At 34.3% G+C, this 21919-nt stretch overlaps 1 protein-coding gene across 2 annotated transcripts in view; it reads right to left on the bottom strand.

Moving 5' to 3' along the window:
• Window positions 1-21919, bottom strand: part of LOC114344671 (dnaJ homolog subfamily C member 7) — a 123270-nt gene that overhangs the window by 39730 nt on the left and 61621 nt on the right. For both annotated transcript variants that reach the window (XM_050645668.1, XM_050645667.1), the window contains exons 2-3: window positions 16926-17078; window positions 16381-16541 (exon numbers count right to left, since the gene is read on the bottom strand). In XM_050645668.1, coding sequence (XP_050501625.1) covers window positions 16381-16541; window positions 16926-17078 — 314 coding nt within the window. The remainder of the gene's footprint in view (window positions 1-16380; window positions 16542-16925; window positions 17079-21919) is intronic.

Raw genomic sequence — 21919 nt, 5'->3', positions numbered from 1 at the left:
AATTTTGGTCCGATTATTTGTTGCTTCGGATATTGCAAAATAAAACTAAAATCTCGAAAGATATATAGGTTATGTGTAAAAGTTTCGAGTAAACTTTGAACCTCAACAGAGTGGTTAATAGAGCTTTAAAAATGGCGTCCGAACGGAATTAATTCGTGGTCGGTAGAGGGGAATTACTAAAATACGTGCACTCAAAAAATGAAACTGATTCTGCAAACATATGCTGCGATTAATATCGCTGGAACTTGATGATTGATTTTGATCATAATTTTTTTAATTTGTATGTACTCGTAGTCTTATGTTATGTACACACAACCCCACCTAACATTACAAAATGTTAAGGGGAACTCCCCTTATCACTCAGGGATATGAAAAATAGATTACGACCGATTCTAAGACCTACCGAATATACATATATAATTTCATAAAAATCGGTCAAGCGGTCTCGGAGGAGTATGGAAACTAACACTGTGACAGGAGAATTTTATAGATGTAAATATATAGATGGCTATTAACAAATAGGGGTTGGTGATAGAAGAGTGAAAATTAAGGGTTGTATGTATTTTTTAATTCTACATCATATAAAATTAAGGTAGATAATTTTGTCCAAAAAAATAAAAAATAATGTCAGGGGGCAACCCCCCTTATAACTTATGGGTATAAAAAATAGATTAAAACCTCTTCAACGTCCTACAGGATAAACGTGTAAAACTTTATAAAAATCGGCCAAGTCGTTTCGGAGTAGTATGGTAACTAACATTGTTACAGGAGAATTTGATGTATATAGAAGTAACTGCGAATTAAATAATAAAAGTGGCTAACTTTGAACCTAATTAACCTAGGTTTTTTTTTCTGAAAATTCGTATAAAAATACCAGCTTTTGAAATCCTAAAGTAGATTTACTCTATAGTCAATATTAACAAAGTTATGCAAATTGTTTAGAAGCCAAAAATGACTATTTTACTAAACTTTTTTCGGAGTGATAAAAACGACTTTTTAATGATTTTTTTCAATACTTTAAAAATATAACTATTATTCTTGCACGTGGTTTCCACAGAATTGCTATGTCATTATTATTTTCTGAACAATAACATTGCGAAAAAAAGTCTTTGCTATAAACAAATTGAATAAAATTTAAAATAATTGACGAATCGTCTTAAAATTTTTTGTGCATTATATGGAATGTTTGACTCAACTTTTAGTGCAATATGAAAGTCTTAATAGTCCGTCCTTTAACGGTAACATATTGCAAAACCTCTAAATTTTAAAGAACCGCTTGGATTGACATGAAATTTGGCATACACATAGCTAACAAGTCAATGAAAAAAAGTGATATTGTGCCGATATGTGCTTTTGCCCTGGGGGTGGTTTTCACCCCCTCTTGGGGGTGAAAAAATATTCGTCCAAAGTAAGTCAGGAAATGGATAAACTGACTAATTTTAAGTAACTTTTGTTCTAGAGTTTTTTCACTAAGTCAATACTTTTCGAGTTATTTCCCAGTGAATATGTTCATTTTTTCAACAAAATAACCACGCTTTTAGACGGTTTTTCGCAAATAACTCAAATAGTAAGTATTTTGTCGAAAAAACATTCTTAGCAAAAATATAGCCTGTAAAAAATTTTAAAAAAATGGTGTATATATCACGTCTCTATACCTTGTAGAAGCAGAGTTATAGCTAATGAAAAAGAGGTTCATATTCGTCAAATTGCAAATGGAATACTTTAACGTGAAATAACCAAAAATTGAGCACATTTCGGGGAAAACTCATTACAACTTATTTAAAGTGTTTAAAGAAAGCTTCATTTTTGTTTTATAAAAAAAATTTCTAGCATCAAAAGTAAACAAGTTACGCTCAAAATAAAGTTTTTTTGTTTTGGTAAAAAAATCGAGAAAATCACCCCCTAATTAGTATCTTAAATGGACTTAATCGTTACGACTTCACAAGTTTCTTGACTCGTGTATGTAATGTTTATATGATCTGTAAGTTTCATCGGTTTAAAGTCCTTATTATTAAAAGGGCTGAAAAAAGGGGTTGAACGAGTCACTGATCACGAATGTATGCAAATTTAGAAACACCAAATCTTAATCAATTTTTGTCTAACAGAAACACAAAAAAATACATGATATTCAGAAAAGCAATGCTGGCATTTTTTTTGTTTTTCGAGATTTTTGGTATCTCTAACAATTTTTAAGTTAAAAAAAAACATATTTTTCAAAATTAAAATTTTTAAAAATTTTACTTTGAAACCAAATTTTTTCAAAAATAAGCACTTTGAATCGATGAAACTTACAGATCATATAAACACAACATAAGTAAAATAATCTGTGGAGCGGTAACGATTAATTTCATTTAAGTTGCTAATTGAGGGGTGGTCTTCCCGATTTTGTTTTTGCCAAAACAAAAGGGACCAACTTTATTTTGAGCGTAACTTGCTTAAAATTTAATGCTAGAAACTTTTTATAAAAACAGAAATAAAGCTTTTTTTAACACTTTTAAAAAGTTATAATGGGTTTTTAAGGTACTATAAGGCCATTTTCGCAAAAGTTATAGCACATTTTTTATTTCTGAAATTTTAGTCTTATTTTGCACTTTCCGAAACAAAGAAGGATCGGACCAAAATTCAAAAAGTACCATTTTAAACCTTGACTCATCTAAAAAAAGAAGAATATTATAAATAAGATATTTAATTACCTTATTTTTACCTGTAGCGATTTAAACGAAAAAACTGCCATTTTTGACCCTTACTAATTTGTTAATAAGTTTCTCGTCCGAACTGTGACGGGCATTTTTGTATTTATAATTTATTAGGTATATAGTACCCAAAAATCCATTTGCAACCTGGATGCTCAAGTGTCCCGACAAAAACCTTATTTCTCTGGACTAATATCGTAGGTTTGTATGTAGGTGAGTTAATTTGGTTAAGCATGAGATATGGGATTTCAAGATAGGTTTTATTTATAAATTATGGAAAAGCCGTCAATTCTAGAACACAGGATTTTTTATAATTATCGAAATTTTTTGGTTTTATCCAATAGTTTATATTGGGTAACAATTTATATCTCAGTTTTAATAGTGAGATCATGATTCATCCTACTATAATAATATGATTAACTCACTAAAATTTATATTCTGGGAAACATCACATCAATTGTTAAATAAAACTGTTTATTATTAATTTTTGTATGTACTTCCAAATTTGATTGTTTTAAAACTGCATACACATGACAATATTTTCCGATATGGAAGTCGGTGTGTTGATAATAAACAATGTTATTCAACAATATAATGTAATACTTTTGCAATTAGACAAGGCGAAAACGGCGGGTTCGAAGGGAAAAATATTCCCATGAGATTTTTTTGCATAATTACGTTCGTGAGACATCCCAGAATAAGGTTCGAGAAGTCACCCACGTGAAAAGTGGTCAAATTTTTTTTAATCAAATTGCAAGAATCAATATTTTTGGCCCGAACAATTTTTTCTTTAATTTTTTGGACCATTCTGGACAAAAAAGATCTCCTATAATTTTTCTCTAAAGTTGATCGTTTTCGACTTATAAGCAACTTAAAATTGAAAAAAAAAAACGAAAAATGGCGATTTTTAAGGCTTAATAACTCGGTTAAAAGTTATTATTATGAAAGTCAATATATGACTAAATCAAAGTTTAAAGCCCCCCTACAAGATCCTGAAAAAATTATTGTCATTATTTTATTACTAAGCTGTTATTTTTAAGAAATAATAATAAGTGCCATGCACGTGTGCGGCGGCTGTAAATGCTGAGTGCGAGAGAGAAGCAGAACCATTCCAGCAGTCCAATTGTGAATCTTACTCGCACTCACATTTACAGCCGAGTCAATACGATCTAACCGCTCATTGTTATTAATTAAAAATTACAGCTTAGCTTAGTAGTGAATTAATGACACAGATTTCTTCAGGATCATGTAGCGGCGACTTTAAACTTTGATTTAGTCACTTTCTGACTTTCATAATAATAATTTTTAACCGAGTTATTAAGTCTTAAAAATGGCCATTTTCGCGTTTTTCAAATTTTAAATTGCTTATCAATTACAGTCAATAATAGGGTACAGGAATTTAGTACCAGTGAGAATGGAGGGATTACTATATGTAGATGACTTAGTAATAATAGCAGACTGTTGTGAAAACAACAGTTATTTACATTAATTTGCTTTTATAAAAATATCTCTCTGTAAATCTGTTGGGACAATCTGTATTGTGTTTAAAATATTTAATTCTCTGAAAAACTTGAGTGTAGCGTTGTGTGTTTCATAAAATAGACATATGGCTGCATTTTTATCGTTTCGGCGTAAGCAGGTCATTTTTGCCAAAGAAGTGTAACATGTGTGTGGCCCTTTTTAGGGCGAATAGTGGAAAACTATCAAAGATAATAATGCAGAGATTTGAATAGAATTTCAGTAGTCTCTTTCTGCTCTCAGAGATGAACACTCTGTTCGCTTGTGCGTCTCTTTTCGCCGTAAAAATACTCTCTCCGCAATAATTAATAGATTAAAAAGACTCTTACGTTCTCTCGTTCGCTATTAAGACTATAATTTATCGTTAAGCCGCTTATTTGTTAAACTCGTTGGTTTTTTGTTAATAAATGTTTTGTTCGCTGAATACCTGTATTTCTCGCTAAAACACAACCCTTACTGTCGTATTAATTAGTAACTTTAAAACCAAACCAAATTAAATATTCGAACCAGTTCTCCTAATAGTTCACTGTTTTGTACAATCGAAGGACAATTACATTACTTTGGGGACATGCGTATGGTCCAAAAATATTTACGTATGTCCAATTAGGCAAAAGGTAAAGTTAAACCCCTTTTGCCACGGTGGGGTGAGATTCAATAAAAACTCACACCATTTGATGGTCTACATCGACCCGGATTTTTGTTTGGTTTTCGCGTTTGTGCCGCTTTTTCGGACATTTTTGTGTGTAATACCTCTACAAGACTTGTTAGTTCGCGTCGCGATAAACTCTAAGTAAAAGGAAGTGAAGTTATTGTGTGTGGTTAGTAGCTGCCGCCTGTTGCTTTATCAATTGGACTAATTTGGTGAGCTTTTTCCATTTTTTAAAACTTTAATTGCTGATCCAAGGTAAACTCTGCTCAAAGACATTTTACGGTCAAAAACACTTTTGTAGACATTTAACGTAGACGCTGTATCTCTCTGTGAAACTTAGACTCTTATTCTCTCGCCGCGCTTGTTAATTGACAAAAAACTCTCCAGTGTAATTTAGATTTTGCCGCGTATCGATAGACTCTCTCTCGCCGTGTGTTCAATCGAATTCGGGATAGAAATGGAAGACCTCAAGAAAAAAAGGACGCCTTTAAAGGCTAAAATTACAAGAATTGAAAACTGGCTCTCACAAAAGGCTAGTACGGAAAAGGATGCGCTACAATTTCAATTTCGGCAAACAGAATTAAAAACCTGTTTTTTAAAATATGAAGAAATAATGGATCAGATAGACGAGATTGATGAAGCCGGTACTGAAGCAGAAGACAGGGTAACAACTGAGCAAAAATATTTCTCTATTCTCGCGGGCCTACAGCGTAAGATGGACGAGTTATTGTTGGGCCACCCTCCTCTCAGATCAAATAGCACTCAGTCAACTGTGGCCACTGCTAAGGTTAGGCTTCCGGAGATCACCATGCAAACGTTCTGCGGGTCATTCTCTGAGTTCAACTCGTTCTACCAGCTCTTCGAGACGCTAATAGTGAACAATGAAGAACTCAATAATGTGCAACGATTTATTTACCTTAAATCGTTCCTGCGAAATGAACCCCTCCAGTTGATCGACAACATCGAAGTTATCGACGAAAATTTCGATATAGCTGTAAAAACTCTCAAAGATCGTTACGAAAACAAATCGCGAGTGATTAGCTTACACATTCAAAAATTGTTAAAGGCTCCATCTCTAGTTAAAAGTAATTCAAAGGCATTACGCGAATTTTTAACTCTAGCTCAGCAGACGCTGCTCGCTTTGAAAAATATGTCCGTACCAATTGAGCATTGGGATTTACTATTAATTGAAATATTTTTACAAAAATTAGATTTTGCTACACATAGGGCCTTTGAATATGATATTGGGACAAAGACCTTACCTACCCTTTCACAGTTTTTTAAATTTCTCGAGAAAAAGTGTGATATTCAGGAAAAATTAAATGTTTCAGATCATGATAAAAAGGTTAATAACAGGTCTCAATCAAAAACATCTTTCTTCTCATCAGTTGACCAACCATCACACTCTTTCTCTGATAATAATTGTACTTTTTGTAGAAGTAATGCTCATAAGGTTTATCAGTGTAATGATTTTAAATGCCTCTCTTTACAGGAAAAATTTAATTTTGTAAAAGGTAAGAAACTGTGTTTTAATTGTTTGGGTAGTAAACATTTCTCTCAAGATTGCGGCTCTACTCGATCATGTACTTTGTGTGGGGGTCATCATCACTCATCCCTCCATGGAACCTCTGAAAATGTCTCTTCCTCTAGGAACATCAATAGGCAAGCTCTCTCTCGTGAGCGCAATGCTCAAACTCCTCAAAATTCTCAAGGTGCCTCTCGTGTTGTCGCTCCCATATCTACTCAGCATTCTTTTAATAATCGCAGCCAAAATGAAGCTTCCACTAGCTCATCCAGACCTCCTGTAGATATGCAAAATTTTCCAGATTCTCAGGCAGCCACATCTCTCTCAGCTTTATCAGTTAAAACTGATGTATTGTTGGCTACCGCTTTAGTAACCGTTTATTCGAAAGACGGCAGACCCATGCATGCCAGAGCGCTCCTAGATAATGGGAGCCAACATTCGTTTATCTCTCGTGATTTGGTTGAGAAGTTAAAACTCATCCCTTATTTTAAACAACCATATATACAACTATATATCAACCATATCCGAAAACACCTCACTCTCAAACGAAATGTTAAACTTAGAATTTTTCCCCTATAATGTAAAGGACAGAAGCTTTAAAACTTCTTTCGCTGTACTCGATAGTATAACTTGTAGGCTTCCTAGAGCTACTATAGATAGAAGTAAAATAAAAGTCCCACAGGATCTCACTCTCGCAGATCCCTCGTATTCTGTTCCGGGTAAAATTGATTTGCTTCTAGCTGGTGATATCTATAGTGAATTATTGACGGATGGATTTATACGGTTAGGAAAAAATCTTCCCATTCTTCAGAATACTCACTTAGGCTATGTTATTTTTGGTACAATTAATCCTCAGGTTTTTCACCGTAATTCACATTTGGCTATCTCTCAGTCAAATGTTTCTCTCTTTGTTCAATCCGAACCCGAAGAAAATCAGTTGGATAAGTTGCTTCAACAATTTTTCGAAATTGAAGAAGTTCCCCTCGTTAGTAAATTAACTCCCGATGAAGAATTAGCGGAACAAATATTTAGCAAAACTACTCTTGTGTTACCTTCAGGCCGCTTTCAAGTAAATCTTCCATTTGTCTCTGAAAACGCTAATAAAATGTTAGGTGAATCCTTTAAAATGGCCTTTAAAAGATTTATGAATTTAGAACATAGGCTCTTAAAAAACGAAAGTACATACGCTCAATATAAATCTTTCATTAATGAATATCTTCTTCTCGAACATGCGAAAATAGTGCCTCTCTCTCTAACCAACGAAAAGTTAGAAAATAAATATTTTCTACCGCATCACTGTGTGTTTAAGGAAGAATCTTTAACAACAAAGCTTAGGGTTGTTTTTGATGGTTCGATGAAAAGCTCTAGTGGTTATTCGCTCAATGATATTTTACTCAAAGGTCCTACTCTTCAACCGGAACTTTTTGACATTTTGCTACGGTTTAGATTGTATTCCTTCGTTTTTACAACGGATATACAAAAAATGTATAGACAAGTTAGAATAAATCCTGCTCAAACCTCTCTTTTAAATATTCTGTGGCGTGACTCCCCTGAAAAAGACATTGAGTGTCTTGAATTGCAAACCGTCACGTATGGAACTAAAAGCGCTAGCTTTCAGAGTACTCGCTGTTTAATGGAACTGGCACAAACTCATCAGATTGAGTATCCTCTCGCCAGTGATGCTCTTCAAAATAGTTGTTACATTGATGACATTCTCTATGGCGCTAATGATGTACAGATTCTCCTTAAAGCTCATAAGGAAATAACTAGTTTGCTTGAAACCGCTTGTATCTCTCTCCATAAATGGTGTTCTAACTCAGACTTGTTTTTAAAAAATATCTCTTCTCTCTCTTCGAACACTACTTATGTAATAGCTCCAGATAATGGCTCCAATAAGGTTTTAGGTTTATGTTGGAATCCTATTCTTGACACCTTCTCAATCTCTCTCCCAAATTTTACCCTAAAGGATTCATACACCAAGAGAGAAGTACTGTCAATGATTGCTCAAATATTTGATCCTCAAGGCCTAATTAACCCAGTTACAGTTGTCGCTAAATTAATCATGCAAAAAATTTGGATTTCTAAAATTAATTGGAACGATATCATAGACGCAGATACGTTGCATGAGTGGCTAAATTTTGTTCGCAGTCTCTCTCATTTTAAGGATTTAAATATACCTCGGTGTCTCTTTTCAAGTCAAGAAATCACTAGTGTTGAGATTCATGCATTCTCGGATGCAAGTTTAAAGGCTTATGGAGCTTGCATCTACCTACGTGTGATTTATAGATCTGAACAAGTATCTTGTTCACTTTTAGCATCTAAGAGTCGTGTCGCTCCGCTAAAACCCTTGACTCTCCCAAGATTGGAACTCATGGGTGCGCTATTGTGTAGTAAGCTCACAGCAAGGATTGCTAATATTATTGAAGAAAAACTCTCTCGCTTAGACTCTATAAATATGTGGTCGGATTCAGAAATTGTTCTCGCTTGGCTTCGTTCGCATCCCTCTCGTTGGACTCAATTTGTAGCAAATAGGGTTGCACAAATTTTAGATAATTCTCCTAGCGCTCATTGGAGGCACGTACGATCCAAAGAGAATCCTGCCGACATACTCTCCCGAGGAATGCTACCCGCTGAAATACTTAAATCTTCTTTGTGGTTTCATGGTCCTTAATTTTTGAATCAATCTCGGTTGGATTTGTTGAAATACAATCCAAAAGTTTATACCTCTAAGTTGCCCGAAGAAAGAAAAGTAACTCTTCACGTTCGAAATGATCAAATAGATTTTTTCACCTCTCTTTCTGATAGGTTCTCTAATTTTTCAAGGTTTGTAAGAACTTTAGCATTTATATTCAGGTTTGCCAATAATGCCAAATTGCCTTCTCGCAAGTTATCAAATTCTCTTGAAGTAAGCGAACTTCAAAACGCCGAACTGAAGATTGTTAAGATGCTTCAGTATTCTTCTTTCTCGCTTGAGCTTTCTGAGATTAAAAAAGGTAAAACTCTATCCAATAAGTCTCTTTTACGCTTAAACCCCTTTTTGGATGAAAATGAAATGCTGCGTGTAGGAGGTCGCCTTGGTAACTCAGACGTTACATTTGATCAAAAATATCCTCTTCTCCTTCCCTCAAAAAATCGTGTAGTACGTCTCATTCTTCAGAGAGAACATATCAGACTTTGTCACTCTGGTCCTCAAAATACTTTATCTCAAATTCGACTTAAATATTGGCCTTTAAATGGACTACGTGAAGTTAAAAAGGTCATACACCAATGTATGGTTTGTTTTAGATTTAATGCCAACCCCGCTATTCAGATTATGGCAGATTTACCAAAGGAACGTTTGCAATCCTCTCGAGTATTCGCTCATGTCGGATTAGATTTTGCTGGCCCCTTTCAGATTAAAGCTTCCAAACTCCGCAAAGCTCCCTTGATAAAATCTTATATTGCTCTTTTCGTTTGTCTATCGACTCAAACTGTTCACATCGAAGTCGTGTCCGGCCTTTCTACAGAGACGTTTCTTCTCGCTCTAAAACGTTTTATTAGCCGTAGAGGCCTCCCTCAGACTATATTCAGTGACAACGCTACGAACTTTTTGGGAGCTCGTAATCAGTTGTTTGAACTTTATAAGTTTTTAAAAGATAAAGAGCACTCTCGCTCTATTAATGATTTTTTGACATCATCGCATATTCGCTGGAAGACCATAGTTCCTCGAGCCCCTCATCATGGTGGCATCTGGGAAAGCGCTATAAAGAGCGCAAAGCATCATATCCGTAGACTCATGGGTGATATTAAGCTCACTTTTGAAGAATTTACCACTGTTCTGACTCAAATTGAAGCTGTGCTCAACTCTCGACCGCTCTGCTCCCTCTCAAATGATCCCTCTGATCTAACCTATCTGACCCCTGGACATTTCTTGATTGGACAATCTCTTACGTCATTTCCTGAAAGGGATGTGATCCACATTCCCAAGTTTATGGCAACATCTCTCTAAACTCCAACAAATGTTTTGGAAAAAATGGTCAATTGACTACTTGAACCGACTCCAAAATCGCCCTAAATGGTTTCTTCCTCATAAGAACCTAGAGCCCAACGATCTCGTCTTGTTGATTGAAGATAACACTCCTCCTCTTTACTGGGCTCTAGCAAGAGTGATTGATGTCTTTCCCGGAAGGGATGGCCGAGTAAGAGTTGCATCGGTCAAAACTAAAGATGGAGAGTCTTCAAGCGCTCTATTAATAAATTGTGTCCTCTACCAAATGACTGTTAAAATTAAGTTAAGTTTAGTGTTTTCGCTTAAGAACGTTGTAAGTTGATTTATGTTAGGTTAGGTTTATGTTAAAGCCAGTGCTTCAACGCGGGGGAGTATGTTGTGAAAACAACAGTTATTTACATTAATTTGCTTTTATAAAAATATCTCTCTGTAAATCTGTTGGGACAATCTGTATTGTGTTTAAAATATTTAATTCTCTGAAAAACTTGAGTGTAGCGTTGTGTGTTTCATAAAATAGACATATGGCTGCATTTTTATCGTTTCGGCGTAAGCAGGTCATTTTTGCCAAAGAAGTGTAACATGTGTGTGGCCCTTTTTAGGGCGAATAGTGGAAAACTATCAAAGATAATAATGCAGAGATTTGAATAGAATTTCAGTAGTCTCTTTCTGCTCTCAGAGATGAACACTCTGTTCGCTTGTGCGTCTCTTTTCGCCGTAAAAATACTCTCTCCGCAATAATTAATAGATTAAAAAGACTCTTACGTTCTCTCGTTCGCTATTAAGACTATAATTTATCGTTAAGCCGCTTATTTGTTAAACTCGTTGGTTTTTTGTTAATAAATGTTTTGTTCGCTGAATACCTGTATTTCTCGCTAAAACACAACCCTTACTGTCGTATTAATTAGTAACTTTAAAACCAAACCAAATTAAATATTCGAACCAGTTCTCCTAATAGTTCACTGTTTTGTACAATCGAAGGACAATTACATTACTTTGGGGACATGCGTATGGTCCAAAAATATTTACGTATGTCCAATTAGGCAAAAGGTAAAGTTAAACCCCTTTTGTCACGGTGGGGTGAGATTCAATAAAAACTCACACCACAGACAATAAAGAGAAAATGCAAAAATTAATCAATATATGGGTGGAGGAAATAGAAAATTTGAAAATGGAGGTAAATTTAAAGAAAACGAAGACCATGATAGTAACCCAAAAGAAAAGGGAAGAAATAAACCAAACGATATTTAGGTGCAAAAACGAAATAATAGAAACAGTCTCGACGTTTGAATACCTTGGAGTAATAATATCAGAGGATGGAAAGATAGATCAAGAAATCTCATACAGAGCGAAAAAAGCAAATAAGATCTACTATGCACTAAATAAAACAATATTTGGAAAGGAAGAAATAGATAAAGAAATAAAACTGAAGGTATACAACGCAATCTCTGTGCCAACTTTAATATATGCAAGTGAGACATGGGTAAACAATGCAAAAATAGACAGTACCATAAACGCAGCGGAGCTGAAGCAGCTAAGAAAAATAGCAGGAAAAACGAAATTGGACAGAATAAGAAATGAAGATATTAGACAAAGACTGAAACAGGAATCGATAATAACCAAGATACAAAAAAGAAAATTAAAATGGTATGGACACATTAACAGAATGGACCAGGGAAGACTACCAAAGCAGGTGATGGAATCGAAAAGATATGGTAAAAGAAGGAAAGGGAGGCCAAGGAAGAGATGGATCGATCAGATTATAGAAATTGGACAAGAAAAAGGAAAAACACATCAACAAATGAAAGAGTTAGCAAAGGACCGCAAGAAATGGAAGAGATGGATAGAAGATGAATAAAACCTCCGACGCCCCTAAGGGGCATAAGGAGTTTCGAGAAAGAAGAAATTGCTTATAACTCGAAAAAAATCAACTCTAGAGAAAAATTATAAGACCTTTTTTGTCCAATATGGTCCAAAAAACCTAAAAAAAATTAGTCCGGGCCAAAAATATTGATTTTTGCAATTTGATTAAAAAAAAAATTGGCCCACTTTTCACTTGGGCGACTTCTTGAACCTTATTCTGGGATGTCTCACGAATGTGATTATGCAAAAATATCTCATGGGAATATTTTTCCCAACGAACCCGCCGTTTCCGCCTTGTCTAAATAATGGATTTAAAAACACAGATGCGGTTAATAATGAGCTTCCGAACAATATCATTTATCTAAAATGAATCACTTAAAAACTAGTTATCATAGACGTGGGAACCGACATAAAATTGCACATTTTTACCGTATTTTAGTTAGAGACTCATAACGAGTTAGAGACTCTAACTCGTTATTGTATCTGCGCCTCCATTCGTTTGTCACGCTGTCTCTGCAAAGGCCATATATCATTCGAAGGATTTTACGTTCCCACACCAGCAATTGATTTACTTCTCTTTTTGTTAGCGTCCATATTTCGCTTCCATACGCGACTGCTGGTCGTATTATGGTCTTATACAGGGTGTTTGGTAAAGAATGGGCCATAGCTTAACCTTGAGCTTTAAATAGGTTGATTTAAGCTAACATACCTTAGTACGAAAGTTGATAATAACCGAAATACAGGGTGTCAAAGCTAAACTTTTATTTTATTTATCCTCGAATATTTCCTGACAGGCATGGGATAACAACACGAAATTTGGTAAGCGGGGTTTTTTTCGGATGAGAAATCTAAATTCGCTAACAGAAATGATGTATTACGCAGAGGGCTACGTCATACGTCTTTCAGCGCTTATTTATTACGTTCATTTTTTTATCCCCCACTCTACATACTTTTTGAATCAAATTTTTTATTCTCTTAATATTTTTACTTATAAAAGGTACACTACATTCATCTCGCTAAACTCAACTGTTTTCGAGATAAACGCATTTTAAATCTGCGATACAGCATAACTTTTTGCATAATATCATTGTAGTTAGACCCGAAAAATAAACTTAAACCATAATAATTGTACAGTTCTCATTTTATGTCAGTGCATCGCAAATTCCATTTGAATAAATTTGCGATACATTTTTGTAAATTTTTATGGTTTTAAGTTAGTTTTCGGGTGTAACTACAATGATACTATGTAAACAATGATGTTGCCTCGCAGATTTTAAATGCGTTTATCTCGAAATCGGTAAGTTTAGCAAGATGAATGTAGTATACCTTTTTTAAGTAAAAACATTAAGAGAATAAAAGTTTTGATTCAAAAAGTATGTACGAGTGGGTAATAAAAAAAAATTGAACCTAATAAATGAGCGCTGAAAAGCGTATGTGGCGCCCTCTGGGTAATACATCATTTTTGGTGGTGAACTTAGATTTCTCGTCCCAAAAAACCTCCGCTTACCAAATTTCGTGTTATTGTCTCATGCCTGTTATTGTCTTATGCCCTCACGAAAAGGATGTCAAAAAGAGATGGAGAAATTATTTTGACAGTCTAGACAAATGAAGAATTTGACAGACAGCCCGTGGAGTTAACGGAGACAGTAACAGCAATGGTTACCAGAATAACAAACGAGGAAGTGGCTCAAGCGCTTCAAAAAATAAATAAAGGAAAAGCAGTCGGACCAGATGATATTCCTGGGGAAGTATGGAGAGCATTGGAAGAGACAGGAACAAGTTGGCTAGCAGGTCTATTTAATAGAATTATGATGGAAGTTGGACAAATGCCGGACGAATGGAGAAGCAGTATATTAGTACCTGTCTACAAAAACAAGGCAGACATACAACAATGCACAAACTACAGGGCTATAAAACTACTTAGCCACTCCATGAAAATATGGGAGAGAGTAATTGATAGACGGATACGTGAAGAAACCGAAATATCCGATAATCAATTTGGCTTTATGCAGGGCAGATCAACAACAGATGTAATTTTCATTGTAAGGCAACTGATGGAAAAATACAGGAATAAAGAGACCAACGCTCATAATGGTATTCATTGATCTTGAGAAAGCATATGATAGAGTTCCTCGAGAGATTCTGTGGTGGGCACTCAATAAGAAAGGAGTCCCTGGCGAATATGTAAAGATTGTGAGAGATATGTATGAGGGAGTAACAACTAGTGTTAGGACAGGTGTGGGAGAGACTGATAAATTTCAGGTGAAAGTAGGATTGCACCAAGGCTCGGTGCTTAGTCCTTATTTATTCTCATTAGTTTTGGACCAGATAACAGAGAAACCTGTAGTATTCCATGGTGCCTAATGTATGCTGATGATGTAGTGTTACTAGGAAATAGTGAAAGAGATTTAGAACAAAAACTGGAACAGTGGAGACAAGCTCTGGAGGAAAAAGGTTTAAAACTTAGTAGGACAAAAACAGAGTATTTAGAATGTTCATTTAAAGATGGAGTTACTACAAATAAAATGGTATCCTTGGATGGTGAAATGATTGTGAAAAGTAATAGTTTTAAGTACCTAGGATCGGTATTACAGAGTAATGGAGAAATAGATGGAGATGCATGCAGTAGAATTAGGGCTGGATGGATGAAGTGGAAAGAAGCGAGTGGTGTGTTGTGTGAGAAAAATTCCAATGAAGCTGAAGGGAAAATTCTATAAAACAGCCATAAGACCGGCTATGATGCACGGAACTGAATGTTGGGCAGTGAAAAACAAAGAGGAACAACGAATGCATGTGGCGGAAATGAGAATGCTTAGATGGATGAGTGGAGTGACAAAGAAGGATACAATTAGAAATGAGTATATTAGGGGAAGTCTAGGCGTGGCACCAAATGATGCCAAAATGAGAGCATAGGTTAAGATGGTTTGGTCATGTTCAACGTCGAGACGTTAATCACCCAATACGAAGAATAGCTGAAGTGCAGATTCCTGGAAGGAGTAGGAGAGGAAGACCAAAGAAGACCTGGGGGAGACGATAAGGCAGGACATGTTGGTAAAGGGGATTAACATTGATATGACCCAAGATAGAATTGTGTGGAGAAATGCAATTAGGGAAGCCGACCCCGCATAGGGATAAGGCAAAGATAATGATGATGATGTCTTATGCCTGTTAGGAAATATTCAAGAATAAATAAAATAAAAGTTTAACTATGACACCCTGTATTTCGGTTATTATCAACTTTCGTACTAAGGTAAGTTAGCTTAAATCGACCTATTTTAACCTCAGGAATCTAAGATTAAGCTATATATTATTAACTTCTTTACCAAACACCCTGTATATCTGAATTTTTGCACCTCGTGACATAGGTTTTGACTTCATTAGATGTTGCATTGCAACGAAAGATCTGTTTCCTGCCATTATTCGCGTTTCAACTTCTCGCTCTATTTTGTTGTCATTTGCGATTGTTGCTCCTATTAGATATTTAAATTCTTTAACCACTCCGAAGATTTACCTCGAGGATCTCGAATGAGAGTGAAACGTACGTAAGGGCGTTTATGAACGAACTGAAATATAAGACGTCTCTTGATTTCATTTTGCAGCGAATTTTTTGTATTAGTATTACTTCTAACTGAGTTTCTTGATAATGTTCTGAAGCTATTTCGTTGTGGCATTTTTGTAATTAACTATCCTAATTGGGAAATAAGCCACAATTTAACTTGAAAAAATAATTTTATTAATGTTTCGACTTCCACTTCGGACATCGTAGTCAAAATACAAAATTATATTTTCGAAACGTTAATAAGATTATTTTTTCAAGTTAAATTGTGGCTTATTTCCCAATTAGAATAGTTAATTCTAACTGAGTATCGGGCCCAAGTTTTTATTGGAATTTGGCCTTGATGTATAGGCAGGTAGTGAGGTGCAACTTTTAGGCCTCCCCGTGTCTTCTTTTATTTATCATTCGCTTGGTTTACAAGTAATAGAAACCACGAATAGGCCACCAGAAACACGCTGCGCAAACTGTAAATACTGGGATGAAGTTTTTATGCGTAAACTTAACCAAGATATAAGTAATGACCACATTCGGGGCTAATCAGTTTAAGATGATGATATACCAAAAATCCCTTAACAATAAGTCTGTACTTACTTTGTTGGTCAACTTTCAAGTCCTGAAGCTTCTTAATGGCAAAATCAGCTGTAGTGGTGTCACCCATTGCTATAGCACACTTTAACATTCTGATGTATCCTTTAACGAATTCTGGATCCAGCTGCACACTTTTCCTGACATCTTCCAAAGCTTCTGTAAACCTGGTGATATTAAAAATATTTATTTCTCATTTTTACAAGATTACATTGCACAGATTCTAAAGGTGCCGGTGGGGGATGGCGTCTATGCCCAGTATTATAGTCGGGGTATGAGGTATGAGAGAAAATATTCGAAATAATGAAGTAAATAATATAAAATTTGTTATTTCTTATATATGAAAAAAGTTCCAGATCAACAAAAGTATAGGAAGCAGAAGAAACTAATGGCTGTCTAACTTGGGGGAATGGTGATTGGACCATATCATTGCCAACCATGGCCATGTCATATTGGTGATAGCCATGACCATTGCCAACCTGCAACCTGCATCGGATAAATGACACGTAAAGGATACAATGTTTGCATTAAATCATACTAAAACAACTTACCTGTAAAGCATCATGTAGCAGGCAGCTCTATTTCCATAATAAGGGGCTACATTTGGACAAAGATTGATGGCTTCGCTATAGAGAGGGAGTGCAGATCTGTACTGTTTGGTTTTGTATAACTGGTTACCGTTTTCCTTTTTGAGTTCAGCCATCCTGGAACAAGTTATTTTTGTAAGATATAATCATAATATATTTCATTTCAAGATATAGTTTTTAATAACTGTTCAAACCAATAAATAATGTTGTCGAAAAAAACAGAAATTCTTTCGATATCTTAATTATTTTCATTATGATTATCCATAAAAGTATTCTTAATTTTAATAATAAAATATTGATGAGGTTATAAAGCACATTGGACAGATACAGGATATTTCATTAATAATTGGAAATATGTTAACTGCAAATTCCTGGGATCAAAATATTACGTAACCGTTAGTCCGAAAATTCTTCCTAAGAGAGCTAGAGTTCTTTGAAGATGACGTCTTGTAATCAATTTTTTTGAGTACCTCCAGAACGCTTCTATTTAGAAAAACGAAAACTGGTATGCTTATTTATCTTCCAGAGAATGCGACAACGCAACAAGTGAAGAAAATATTAAACTGACAAAGAACATATTGAGAGTTTTCCTCGAATGCTTCCTCATTATGTTAGAAAATCTAGTAATCGTCAATATTTAGATACAACCGTAAGCATCTTCAAAATGTATAACTTTACTTGGAGTCTTGTAAAGAAAGATATGTCACATCTGGTCGTTGTCCAATTTACAGAAAACAAGCTGAAAATACGAGCATTATCATAACGAAAAATTTGTTTATTTGGGTATTTAAATTTATAATACGGAAAATTGCTTTTATGAACAGTTGTTTAGAATTAAAAACTACGTTTTATTGTGCAATTATATCCTTGTAATTGCAATAATGTAAACTATAAAGTTACTTTACTTTTGATCGAAATTCATATTTTTTTACATACCTCGTACAAAATTGATAAAATTTGATATCTCATATGTGATAGTTGTATCTTGGGTTTTAGACCACGAAGAGCTTTTTATGAAGAATAACTGTTCTTCGTCAAATTGATAATAAAAGAGTTATAAATGAAAATGATTTAAGTTAACCGTAATTTGTTGAAACATTTTAAAATATTTTTTTTTCATTAGAAGGATGTAATTACATATATTAGAACATAATTTTAATTTAAAACAACTTTTCATAATAACAATTTTCAATATTGTGAGAAATAAAGGTGCTTTATTCTTAAGCGAAATTCATATTTATTTATTGACATACCTCGTATAAAATAGATACAATTTGATATCTAATGGTTGAATCCTAGATTTTAGAACATGCAAAACTTTTTATGAAGATAAACTTTTTTCATAAAATTAAAAATAACAAGCTGAAAATGCGAGCATTATCATAACGAAAACTTTGTTTATATACGTATTTAAATCCATAATATGGAAAATTGCTATTACGAAAAGTTGTTTAGAATTAAAAATTATGTTTTAAGGCTATGGGTACATAATTCGCAAATATTTTACGTGTATCCCTACTTTTTCTGTCTTTACACGGCAAATGCGTGTAGTAAAATTCACACTGGTATGGATATGTAAACATTACTAGAATGTCATTCTACTTGAAAAATGTCATAATTAATTTAAAAAGATGGCTTTTGAATGTTCTTGGATAACTGTTATTTTTATAATTGCAAATTATTAATTCAGTTAATAAATGTGATAATTTTTTCACTAACTATGTTTTCAGTGATTGTAATAATTTATTTGTACAACAAAAACTAATAATCAATCGAGAAAAGAGGAAAAGTGTTAAAGTGATTTTTTAATAATATATTGTTATTATGGAACGCTTACAATTTTGAACATCTCTAACAACAAAATACTTGGATCACAGGATATATCTGATGTATTCTCTGCTTGGATCTTCCCCAAATAATACACAATAAATAACTTTTTATTAAGTTCACGTCTTTAATCAAGTATTTATCAAATACACTATATATCAATAATATTTAATCAATTTCTCAAAATATTCCCGATGCAATGTCAAATATTTAAAATTGTCACTGATTGTCAGTGTGTGACTAGCGATGTGAAATTACGTGTAATTTCAGAAATTGTAAGTTACACGTGTAAAATTACCCAAAAATTACAAACCAGATGTAATTTATGTAACTTATGTAATTTATGTTCATTGTATTAAAAAATCAATTGTTTGCATTCATATTGAATATAATAAACACAAAGTAACTACATACTTATGAAATAAAGAAAAGTGGATAAGAAATACATACAAATAATAAAGAAATGAAAACATAGGTTCTTTAGTTTTGTTTTAAGCGGCTTTTATAAATCACAACTTCCTTTTTCGCAGACAACTGGAGACCTTCTTGTTATAAAACGTCGAAGTTTCAATTGTTTGCTCTTCCAATGAGCCTTGTGTAATTTTTTTTATCTCCGGCAAATCCAGAACTGCATCCTGAAATTAAATAGGAAAGTGTAAACATAGAGAGTAAAAATAATGGGTTTATAATATAATATATACAGATCTAACTACCTTGTTTTCGGCATCTGAAGTATCCTTCTCGACTTCCGTTTTTTTTTGGGGTTGTTCTGTGCCTTTACCCTGAAATTGATAATTTTGGAATATAAACAATAAATATGTATGTGTTTACACTAATTTACCGATTTCATTAAGACGTTTTCTAAAATGTTCACTTTGCTTTGTCTCAAAATGCGTGCTGGTCTCTGTTCCCTAGTTTCCATTCTTTGATCAATTTCATCATCGGTCATTGCAAAGTCAGCAAAATTAAAATCATCGTCGGAATTTCCATTTCCTGTTGTATTTGAATGCCATGATGATATTGTCTGAAAACATAAGATTTATAATTTTTTATTCGAAAACGGTGGAATGCATTGGAAAATCGGAAAAGAAGCAAACTGCATATATCACATGCACATATCACATATCTAAAAAATGCCTAAATTTAAAATTACCTCGTCTAATTCTTCCTCTTCGGAAATATGGTTTTCAATTACTTCTATCTCCTTCTGTAAGTTTCTACCTTCTATCGAAACGTTGTTCTGTACAGTCTCTTCTATAGGATATTGACTTTGTATGTGATGTTGTCGTGAACGTTTCAGCAATTTTGAATTATATTGTATATAATTTAAATTTGCTGCCCTTTGAGTTGTTAGGCGATTTCTTCTCTTCGTATGAATGCTGCTCTGGGAGCTAAAGCTTCTCTCTGTTGCCGCAGAAGTGCACGGCATTGTCAATATCCTGACTGCAACTTTGGAGAGGCATGAATGTCCACAAAATCCTTTCCACCATGTAACCAAAGAGACATTATCGAGTATGTTCCATAAAAATGTTTCGCCAAAAAAGTCTGTTTTAGCTAAATAGTTTCCTAAATCCTCAGTAATCTTTGACACTCCTTCATCACCAATCTCTATCGTGGTCGTGGTTGACATAGTAGTAATGTATTTCATCGCTTCAATCCTTTCGGCTGATGATAAATTTGCACCAACAGACCGAGGGTTTAGTAAGTCTGCGGCAAAATGGATCGGTTGAAGGGCGTATTCCTTCCTTGATATAAATTTATCCATCGCTTCTGTTTTTTCGCAATCCGTTAGTTTCACGCATTCTAAATGAGTAGATATGTTACTACCGATTTTCGCGAAAGTTTCACAAACCAAATGAATTGACGAAGAATCTCCTTCAAGACGTGTTATTGCTTCAGTAATTGGCTTAAGCAATTCAACAAGAGCGCTAGAATTTATCCAGAATCCTTCATCAAGTAAATTTGCTTTTGCGCTGCGTATTCTATCTTGAATTGTTTTATCTGGAGATATTGCTAGACGTTGTAGGACGGACTTGCATTTAGTCAGATCTTGAAGACATTTTACATGTGAACCCCATCTTGTTTTTACAGGTAGGCTAAGAGACACTCCACACTTCATCTCATTTCTTATTTCTGTGAATTGAGCTCTCAGTACTTGACACTGGTTAATAGTTTTAACGATATGTATAATATGTGACAAATGTGTCTCTATTGAAGATAATTTCAAAATATCGCTGCACAATAAATGTAATGTGTGCGCTAAACAGCCGTATGATACAAGATGGGGATACATCTCTTCACATTGTCTCACAGCCTTCCTCATATTCTTTGCGTTATCAGTCACAATAGCGAAAAATTTTTTAGGTCCATACTCCTCCAGAACTTCAACCATTAATTTTGTTATATATTCTGCGGTATGCTTCTCTGCTTTTGTTAGTACTGATTTGACAAATAACGGTTCGGGTGTTGTAACAATGAAATTAATTACACTTTCATTTCGCAAGTTGGACCAACCATCGCATTGCAATGATAAATTGTCAGCTTGCTTAATTTTATCATTAACTTGAACTTCAACTCGCTCGTACTCTTCGGTCAGGAGACGATTTGATAACATATATCTCGATGGTAAGGTGTATGAAGGTCTAATTTTTTTAAAAAACAATTTCCAATCTTCATTCTCGGTAATTGAATGTGGTGCTGAACTGGTGTAAATAGCTCTAGCAAGCAAAATATTCAATTCGTTATTTTGTTCGTGTGTCATTCGATCACAAAATGATTGTATTCTGTTGATTTTTGTGCAAACAGGTGTTTCCACATGAATGTTATCAGAAGCAGATGTTGATGCTGTGGAAACCGTTGATGATGTACAAGCAGCATCAGTGTTATCGTTATCCAATTTTGCCGATGTGATCTTTTTCATGGATGTTTCAAATGGAAATTTAGAGTGATTCCCCTTTGACTTTGGAGTTAAAATATTGAATTTAAGTTTTATCATATGCGGCACATAAGTGCATTGTTGAAGATGAGATTTCATTCTTGTAGCATTTTTTGCATGTACACTCTTGCAAAATTTACACCTCACATTTATGGTCTTTTGATTAGAAGAACCCGCAGGTAACACTTCAAAATAA

This window comes from Diabrotica virgifera, chromosome 3 (assembly GCF_917563875.1).
Source record: "Diabrotica virgifera virgifera chromosome 3, PGI_DIABVI_V3a".
Classification (NCBI taxonomy): domain Eukaryota; kingdom Metazoa; phylum Arthropoda; class Insecta; order Coleoptera; family Chrysomelidae; genus Diabrotica; species Diabrotica virgifera.
Note: the sequence above shows the minus strand (reverse complement) of the source record. Positions and strands in the feature narration are given on the sequence as shown.